At 39.7% G+C, this 9,663-nt stretch overlaps 1 protein-coding gene across 1 annotated transcript; it reads right to left on the bottom strand.

The window, feature by feature from the left end:
• Nucleotides 1–4,745: 4,745 nt before the first annotated feature.
• LOC309508328 (extracellular calcium-sensing receptor-like) lies at nucleotides 4,746–8,105 on the bottom strand (the record flags this gene model as incomplete). Its single annotated transcript, XM_082182915.1, has 6 exons — nucleotides 4,746–5,659; nucleotides 5,751–5,874; nucleotides 6,052–6,279; nucleotides 6,395–7,222; nucleotides 7,362–7,653; nucleotides 7,885–8,105. The coding sequence occupies 6 exons, from the start codon at nucleotides 8,103–8,105 to the stop codon at nucleotides 4,746–4,748; spliced, it is 2,607 nt and encodes an 868-aa protein (XP_082039041.1).
• Between the last annotated feature and the right edge of the window lie 1,558 nt (nucleotides 8,106–9,663).

Genomic DNA, 9,663 nt, shown 5'->3' with positions numbered 1-9,663 from the left:
AGGAAGAGAAGCTGACGAAGCCGGTGAAGCAGGTGGGCGAACCGGCGAGCTTTGGCGGCTGGGGGAAGGTTCCAGGACCCGCTGGGCACCGCGCTTTTTACGCCGCAACACCGCGGCGGCCGGGGGAGCAGTCTCGGTGAAGAAAGCCAGGCGAGTCCTCAGAGTCGCCATGGGCATCAGCTCGCAGTGAGGGCAGCCGCCGTCAGCGAGCGCGAGAGCTGCATGTTCCTCACCCAGGCAGGAAACGCAGATAACATGGCGGTCCCCGTCGCTGAGTGTGGCTCTGCACGAGCCGCAGGAAGGCATCTTGAAAAAGACGCTGCTCTTTTAGAATGTGTGTCGCGGCGGCGACACACACACACACAGAGTACAGAGAATAAAAGGATATAAGCGCCGGAAAGCACAGCAGGAAGGCAAGGAAGGCGGCGCGGCCAGCGACTTCAGTGACTCGTCCCGCTGAAGGTGCTCTCTCTCAGACGGCGCGGCTTCTTCTCCAGCTCCAGCGATGCGTGTGCTTCGCTTGAAGGATGAAAAATCAGATAATAGCTGCCTGCGAGCGGTATTTATAGGCCTAGACCACGCCCGTTTCGGCGGGATGTGACGCAGCGGGCGCGAAGCACCCTCATTGGGTCTGGCCAGGCCTCGCTCGATAGGCTGCTGCAGTTGCCGCAGAACAGCCAATAGTGCGCGAGCTGCCTCGCCTATGTCTGTATGCTGCCGCAACGCGTTTTGCATTATTACAAAATTAAGGATAATTTTGGGCTTCAATATCTCGCGGAAAAAGGATTTTCCCCTAGCTTAAGATATCTTACGCAGTACGAGAGACCTCTCGTAAGAGAAACAGGATTATGATAACCTATATGATTTGTCTGATTTCTTGATTTGTCTGATTTCGCTGATTTCTAAGCGTTCATATTTACCATGTTTACTATGGTAATGGTTAGCGTGCATTGTTTTTTGCATCGGGTCACAAACAGAAGGCATTATGTTAGCTGACAGAATTATCTGGCGCAAAACCAGGCATGCGCAGAAAGACGTACACTCAAAGTAATCGGATCAGCTCGTTTACATGGTGTAATGTTTCATTTGATCGGTTCATGAAAAGGTTTATTCCACCCCCTTCAATCTGCCTGAAATTTCAATCGGTTTGAGCATTTTTATTCCGATTGAGGTGTTGACATGGAGCATTTTCATTCTGATTGGGCTTTTAAACTGGTTATAATCGGAATACAATGCTACATGTAAACGGGGCTAGTGTCCCAGTTGTGTTCTGTTTAGTTTGTTTTCATTGGACTTGTCTGCCTGTCATCATGTCACGTGTCTTCTTCACTGTCATTATTAGTTCAGTTGTACCACCTGTGTCTAGTTCATCATCATCATCTACATCACCTGTGTTCTGTTAATCAGTGTTCATCTGTGTTGTATTTAAGTTCCTTCAGTTCAGTCAGTCTTTGTCTGTTATTTGTTGTTCTAGTGTGTGAGTATTCTGCCTGTACCCACTGGAATGGGCTTTATGCACAGCTGCACTACTTCCTGAACTTCAGGCAGGTCCTTTGTTTCCTGTCTGACATTATTGGACAAACTGATTAATCCAGGTGTGCCTGACCACCTGGTAGGGATGGGGAAATGAAGCCTCATGAATCACTGAGGCTTTCCCCTGACTGTTCCGGGAAAAGATTCAAAGCTTCGAGAGTGTCGAGAACAGCGCCGAGAGCAGCGCCATCTGGTGGTTATTTAAAATAAAGCAGCCAGAAGCCTGTGTTAGAAGCTCTGGCAGATGAAGCAACCACAACACACTCCATAGTTTCAATGTTATGTGTACAAATAAAAACCTTTCATGTTTGTGTTTGATTTGTTCATTAAATAAATTATTTTACCCATTAAAGTGTGACAATTAAAATATAAAATGAGCTTATATGATTCAATAAGATCTAATGTAGGCTCTCTCTATATATATATTTCTCTCTCTCTCTCTCTCTCTCTCTCTCTCTCTCTCTCTCTCTCTCTCTCTCTCTCTACACACACACACACAATGAATAAGGACATTGTCTGATAGGATCATCTGTTATTAAATGTGCTTATGACACTTGTTACTGATAGTGCTTAATCAACTGTAGGAATGACAGAAGGTTGATAAAGTTTTTAATTATTTTTATATTTTTGGATGTTGCCATTGCTCTAAACAAACCCTCCACCAAACACCAACACCCCTCTCCCCTAATCCCACCCTAAACCCCAATACCAACACCAAATTACCTAAAATCACCAAAAAGTGCAAAGATTTTACAAAAACAAAAAGACACAACAAAAAATAATAGCCTAAGTAGCGAAAAATTAATTTTGCTTATTTAAATGTAATATATTGTTTAACTTTCAAAGTAGGCTACAACACATCAACCAGACTGAGGCAACGACTCGTTAAATACGATCTGGAGTTCGAGCCTTCTGACACCCAAAGCGAAACGCGCACGTGACTGGAGAGAAAGTGAGGCTTCGTTTGTCATCGATCACGTGACTCTAGTAAAACAATACACACTCCGATACGGGGCTTCACTAGAAATTGTTTCGCTTGTGTGATACGCGCATCGAAGCTTCAGTGTCATATGTAACATCACTACCACCTGGATTAATCAGTTTGTCCAATAATGTCAGACAGGAAACAGAGGACCTGCCTGAAGTTCAGGAAGTAGTGCAGCTGTGCATAAAGCCCATTGCTATTTAGTAAAAGTTTGTATTGGAGCCTTTTTGCCTTCTTCTCTTCTTCTGCCTGCACCACACCCTGACAGTCACAAGCTTACTGACGTGAGAAATTGTGGTATTCAGAGACTGTCTAGCTCAAGAAGAGGTGGTGATTCTAACAAAAAAACTGTTACAATGTGAAGCTAAGTGGATTTATTATATGGATTGTGTGTATCCAAAGGGATTGAAGAACTTCAATTGTCATGTTTCTTATGAATTATACCTTCTTGTTAATCCCCAAAACACAACAATCGTTCTAAAATTGTATTAAAACTATTTACCCTTTATATATATTGTGATAAACATTTTTATGGGTTTATTTATATAGACTAATTCAGCGTAGTGTATGTGTAATTCAGCAAGTGAACTTTAAATGTAGTATTTTTTTTTTCTATACAATTATTTGTATATATATATATGTATATATATATATATATATATATATATATATATATATAATTTTTTTTATTAAATTACATTTTTAATTAATTCTTTTTTTCATTTATTATAATTATTATTATTCTCTCTCTCTCTTGTAGCATGCTGTCCAACACTGTGTTTGGATCATTTATTGGCCTTGGTTTGGTTGATCATGTGATCTATGCAACCATGTGACTTCATAAATTAAGATGGCTCCTGCACTTAACATTGTAAGCTTGGCATTGAGGTTACATGTGACCGAAACGTTTGCCACTTTTTTCAGTAAAAGCATTGATTTTATCTCTTGTCTTTGGTGGAGTGTATGGACTCTCTTGAAGTGCCTCTCTAATTGACATCCATCCAAAGAAATGGCCTCTGGTCTCCTTCCCTGTGCACCACAGTGTTGCGTTTCTTTTTTCTTTTGCTAACATTGGAAGCTTGACTTAAAGCAGCTTTGTCACACTGCACCATTTTCCTTCCATTTTGCATTTCTATGGCAACACTGGCGTCACCTTGATTTTGCCAAGTAAGACATGTTCCTGATTCAACATATGTTGTTGACCCTAGAACAATATTCCTGTCCAAAAATGTAGTATCCCTATCCCTACCCCTAAACCTAACCATACCCCTTACTAATCCCTAAAATCAGAGGTACATGATAGGCGAATAAAAATAAAGTAGAAGCATCAAAATGTAAACTTGACTTACAATAAACTTGTCCACTCAAATGTGATTGGTTGATTGGAATGTTGTTCCAGGATCAAGAAAGATGTGGATCCAGGAACATTTTGCACTTGGTGAAATCACATTCAACCATGTGACAAGGCAAGAGTGATATTGAAGTGGCTTGGAGATCATTACACTGAAATTTTGGATTTGTGGCCAGGCAACTCCCCGGATCTTAATCCCATAGAGAACCTGTAGTCAGTCCTCAAAAGGTAAGTGGACAAGCAGAATTCCACAAATTGTGATCAGCTCCAAGCATTATATTAACATGGCAAGAATGGATCGGCATCAGTCAGGATTTGGCCCCAGAGCGAATTGCCAAGGTTATAAAGAAGGGTCAACATTTTAAATATTGATTATTTGCATATATTAAATGTTTTTGCCAATAAAAGCTTTTAAAACTTACGAAATGCTTATTACTATTTTCCAGTATACAATAGAAACATGTTTAAAAAATAATCTACAAATTCTGAAGCAGCAAACTTTGAGAAACACAAAATGTATGTCACTGCCAATACATTTGACCCAAGCTGTATATAAAAGTCAAAGTGCAGTTAAAACAAGGCTGCATTCGTCCCGAAAACATGCATGCCAAACAGAAAGATTCATACACATTTCACAAGTTTGCACTTGCATGTAATGAGATATAGTACAAAATAAGCATAATTGGTGAGATGTCCGAGGAGAGGGCTTCCGAGCTCGTAATTTGGCCCGAACCAGAGCAGAGTGTTAGGGTGGAAGAGGGATGCTGGGAAAACTGTTGTAGAACAGAGGTAAGTCGGCTCTGTGTATATGCCTCTTCTCGCATTGATTGGGTAGATTATCTGAACGTGCTCCTCCTGAACTTTGTTAATAAACCATCATTTATTTTGTGAATCTCTTCCCATGATGGCTTTTTTAGTGTTTCTCTCTGGATGCAAAAGGATGATGTAGCACTTTGGGGCAAATATGGCCACCAGTAGTCCAAAACTAGAAGCTAAAATGGCAAATATTTCCACAGCTACTGCATATTTCCCTGGAGAGCTAACATATGCTGGAACAAATGCAACCCACACAGCACAGAAGATCAACATGCTGAAAGTGATAAACTTTGCTTCATTAAAATTATCTGGAAGATTTCTCGCCAGGAAGGCTATCAGAAAGCTTACTGCTGCCAACAGTCCAATGTATGCCAACAATGTAGAAAAACCAGCCACGGAGCCAATAGCACACTCATATACTATTTTAGAACGGATGTACTGGTTGTTTTTATGGGGTGTTGGAGAGGCAGTTGATAGCCAGACTGCACATATCACAACCTGGATGGCAGTTAGGACCAGAACTGTGCATCTTTGTTGAGCTACTCCAAACCATTTTAACGTGCCTTGGCCCTCTGGTCGAGAGGAATTAAACACAGCTATTACTACCATAGTCTTGACTAGGATGCTGGAGATGCACAGGACAAAGCTTATGCCAAACACAGCATGTCTTAACAGACATGTCCATAACTGTGGCTGACCAATGAACAGTAGCGCACACAGAAAACACAGTTTGAGTGACAACAGCAGCAGGAAGCTGAGCTCTGAATTGTTGGCGCGTACTATGGGAGTGTTACGGTGATTAGCAAAGATGACCATCACAAGAGCACAGAAGCAGGTGCCAATCAGGGAAGCAGTGGTCAGAGAGATGCCCAGAGGTTCCTCATAAGACAGAAACTCTACTTCTTTGGAGACACACTGATCCTTATCTGTATTGGACCAGAACTCATCTGGACACACTGTGCACTCATTTGCATCTGTGATTTAAGAAAAAGACAGAAGGTGAGGGATTTTAGAGCAACTTCCTCTCAAATTATATAAACAAATTGCCAAATATAATCATCTCACCTGTTGTATTAGAAATCTCTCCATCTCCGCATGGAAGGCAGTCAAAACAGCAGATAGGAAAGCCCTTCCTCGTGGCTCGTCTGGTTCCTGGGGGGCAGCTCTCATTGCACACAGACCTTGGGGTCTGAAAGAGACATCATCTGTTTGTTAGTCATGTGTTTGTTCTGTCATATCTTTTACATAATGAAAAGCTTGGCCTTTCCATTACTTCATTCTTATTTGTCTTTTCAAAGCTTTGACTATTTTTAGGTTATATACTGTTTCTGCAAAAGGGGTGACATTAACATGCAATGTTAGTTACCTTTTTTGGCTCAAAGTTCCAATATAATGCATCTTCATCCAGTTTGAGCACCATCCCTGTTGCTGCCCCTTCATTTACCACACCAACAGCTTTGACCCTTATTGACCCATCAAAGCTTGGCTGCAAGTTCAGGACATCATAGATGGCCAGAGCATCTCCATTCTTATCAAATGACACATGATCCCCAAAGCCTGTGGTGTAATTCACTTTCTGGAGGTAGTGAACCAGCTGCACAGTTTGTAGACAGAACTTTTTTTTATTAATGTAGCACATGTATTTAGCTTTTCCACATTAGCTCTTGTATATTCCTGGAGAGAATCTGCACTATACCTGTACGTCTTACCTGCCAGGGTTTCAGGTTTGTTTTGTCAGCGCATCTGTTCCCACTGAATGGTCCTCTACCCTCCTCACACTGCATCAGGTCATGAAACGCATGTGCCAGGGCATAAACTGCCTTATACACATTATAAGTGGCCCTCAGCTCTGAAACATCTGTGTATGGTGTGTATGTTGTTCTCAGATCCTCCTGTCCTGTACAAATCTTTTTCACTTGCTCTCCATCTCTCTCTTTACTATCAGTTTCATAACTGCACCCGAACATTTTCTCCCAGAAGATCCTCAACATATTATTTTTTGGATCATTGCTGGGATGGAGACGTAGCAGAAATTCATGAAGTCCCTGGATCTCTCCACGCCTGATGGCGATCCCCAGAGTGCCTCTTAGAAAGGGTAGTAAACGTGGAGTGTGGTGTACAAGAGAGGTGGCCCAAGCTTCACTCGCAATCCATTGTCTGCCTGTTATGTTCTGCAACACCACATCATCCATCAAAGGTATCAAAAAGGATGGAGTGGAAAAAACTACCACCACTCTTGCTGTAGAGGCCTGAATCACTGTTGTTATATGCTGAATATCTCTGAGGTTGTTATCATGGGGAAGGATTTCAGAAAAAGCAAGACAGCCACCAAACAGCTGTATTTCCTGTTGGAAGAACTGAGCAGCATAGATGCAATAGTCATCATCACTGTAGACGAGACCAACCCAGGTCCATCCAAAATATTTTAAAATCTGAACCATAGCCCGCACCTGGAAGGCATCACTGGGAATAGTTCTGAAGAAAGAGGGGTACTTTTTCCTGTCACTCAAACAGGAGCAGGTGGCATAGTGACTAACCTAATTAGAGAGAAAGACAGAATAAGAGAAGACAGAAAAATTGTGAAATTTACAAAAAATTATCAGTACTTACGCAACTTTTTTTTTTTTTTTTGTCATACAAAAACAGACAAGAAACACTTATTTTTACTAATCTTACTATAGGTACTCGAAACAGCCCAAGAATACTGGAAATTGCAATGGAAGCAGTTGAACTTGAATCCCCCACGATTCCAATCACTGGTGGTGGGCCAGTGCAGTTTAGATTTGAGAAGTACTCCTCTGTCCCACTAGCCAGGGATATGGCAGCCCGAAACGCCATTCCTAGCATCATACAGTTGTCATAAACATGGTAACCAAGAGTGATGTTAGGCAGCAGGTTTGGATTCTTATTGATCTCATCTATTGCAAAAGCCATGGTCTGTGCCTGCTGGAAGCTTTCCATATCAAATCTATGAAAAGCAAGAGAATGTTGGTATTTAACTATTCTGGAAGGGTATACAATTATCAAATTCACAATGGCAATTAACATTGAATTCAAGATGTTTTGTAAAAAAATATATAAATAAATAAATAAATAAATAAATAAATAAATAAATATTGAGATATATTTTTCTAGTTTTAATAAATTGTTCTCTTTTTTTCCAGCCTTGTATTGCTGTCCTTATCCACTCTAGACTCACTGCTCACAGTAAGGTGGTTCTGGCTCTGTTCTGAAGCTCAGCTCTGGGAACACTGTGAGGAAGTCAACATCGAACAGGCCTCCAAATATAACATCTCCATCCTTGAACATTCCATTCAACTTGAAGTGTCCTTGAAGCTGACAGGTGCCTGATCTGAGTATTGAAGCTGACAAAATAAAGTTAAAGGACAGATACAGGCAGATGTACAGAGTTAAACTCATCTCTATTTCTGAGCCATTCAACCACTCTGCTCACTAATTTATGATGAAGCTTGCGTGGGTGTTGCTTTAAAAGAGCAGGTAATGTTAAGTGAGTATCTGTGGAAATCAGGATATTGCCCTCCTATCACTGTTTTTTTCTTTTTCTTTTTTTTCTAATCTATATTAAGTCATTTCAACTTTGGAACTTTTTTTTATGATAGAACCAGTACTTTAACAGGGGTGGGGCAGGGGGAAATAAAACAGTACTGATGGAATAATGAATACCTTATGCATTCACAGTGATTTGCTGCTCAGGAAGGTTGTGAATTATTATTTAGAGATGCTGAGGTGACAAAAAAAGTGTTTTATATCTTAGGAATATAATATCAGTTATATTATATCTACTTGTCCATGTTTCCTTGACTGTGTTTTTCCTTAGAATGTCCTCTAGATGTCAGTCTTGTATTTGACTTTTGCTGAGCAAAAAAAGTAAAAAAGAAAAAAGAAGACTGCCTCAACATAATCATTCAGTGACAAATGCTAATACTAAGGTATAAAGAATTTATCATACTGGTTGATTTGCATATGCATTTTTAAGGTGTCTACTATGTATTAACTAGTAAAGAACAAAATCTTTAGTCATCTAACATGTTTTAACAATATTTTTTTATATTATTAAACACGTCTGTGGAATACGATTCTGATTGATCCAGAACAGATTGTTTCTGAACAATCACTTTTCCATCAGAGAACCGATCTTTGTTTTTTTTTTGTTTTTTTTTATTGTTTTTTTTATAACAGGTGTTACTCATGATCTGTCCGATTTAGAAAACAAATGACAAATTATTCTAGTAGTGACTATGATATAATTACCAATTCCCTTCTTTGTTCTCATGGTATAGCTGTAAATAACACCTGGCTCTAACCACAGTGACAGTGACTAAAGTTAACTTTACACAACTTTTGGCTAAAAATAATAATAATAACAAAATATTGTTAATGAGAGAGTGGAACATTTTTTTTTTTTAAACCATGTCTCTACCAATACACTGTGCTCTGGCTTCTGTGGCATGTGTATGGTGTGGAAAAGTTTGTCTCAACAAATGAAACATTTTTTTTTACTTTTAAAAACGTCAAAACGTATTATTTAATTCGTCATTATTCAAAATAAATATATTTTATTTCTAGTTAGATTGATGATGCTGATATGGTTTATTTATAATTGTGTAAGCACACACACGGCTGTGTGTGTTTGGTTAAATACAATAAGCAGAACTTTTCACTTGTTAGAACATATGTGTATTGTTCTTTATAACAGTACACATTTGTAGAAATAAGTCAAAGGACATGTGAGTCTTGAAATGATGTTGAACACTGGTTGGAAACAATGACAGTCTAAAATATAGCTGCAAGCGACAATAATCGGGGTTCAAGCACCAATGACCCATGTGAATGATTAGCGATCCAACTTACATCTATCTTAAGATGTATTTTTTTTTACAGCAAAGTCAATCTTGAATTTTCACTGATAGTTAGGGTTTCATGAAGCAAGATACAGGTGTCAAAAATGGTTAATGAC

The sequence above is a fragment of the Leuciscus leuciscus genome (assembly GCF_965113295.1).
Source record: "Leuciscus leuciscus genome assembly, chromosome: 10".
Classification (NCBI taxonomy): domain Eukaryota; kingdom Metazoa; phylum Chordata; class Actinopteri; order Cypriniformes; family Leuciscidae; genus Leuciscus; species Leuciscus leuciscus.
This window is presented reverse-complemented; position numbering and strand designations above follow the sequence as displayed.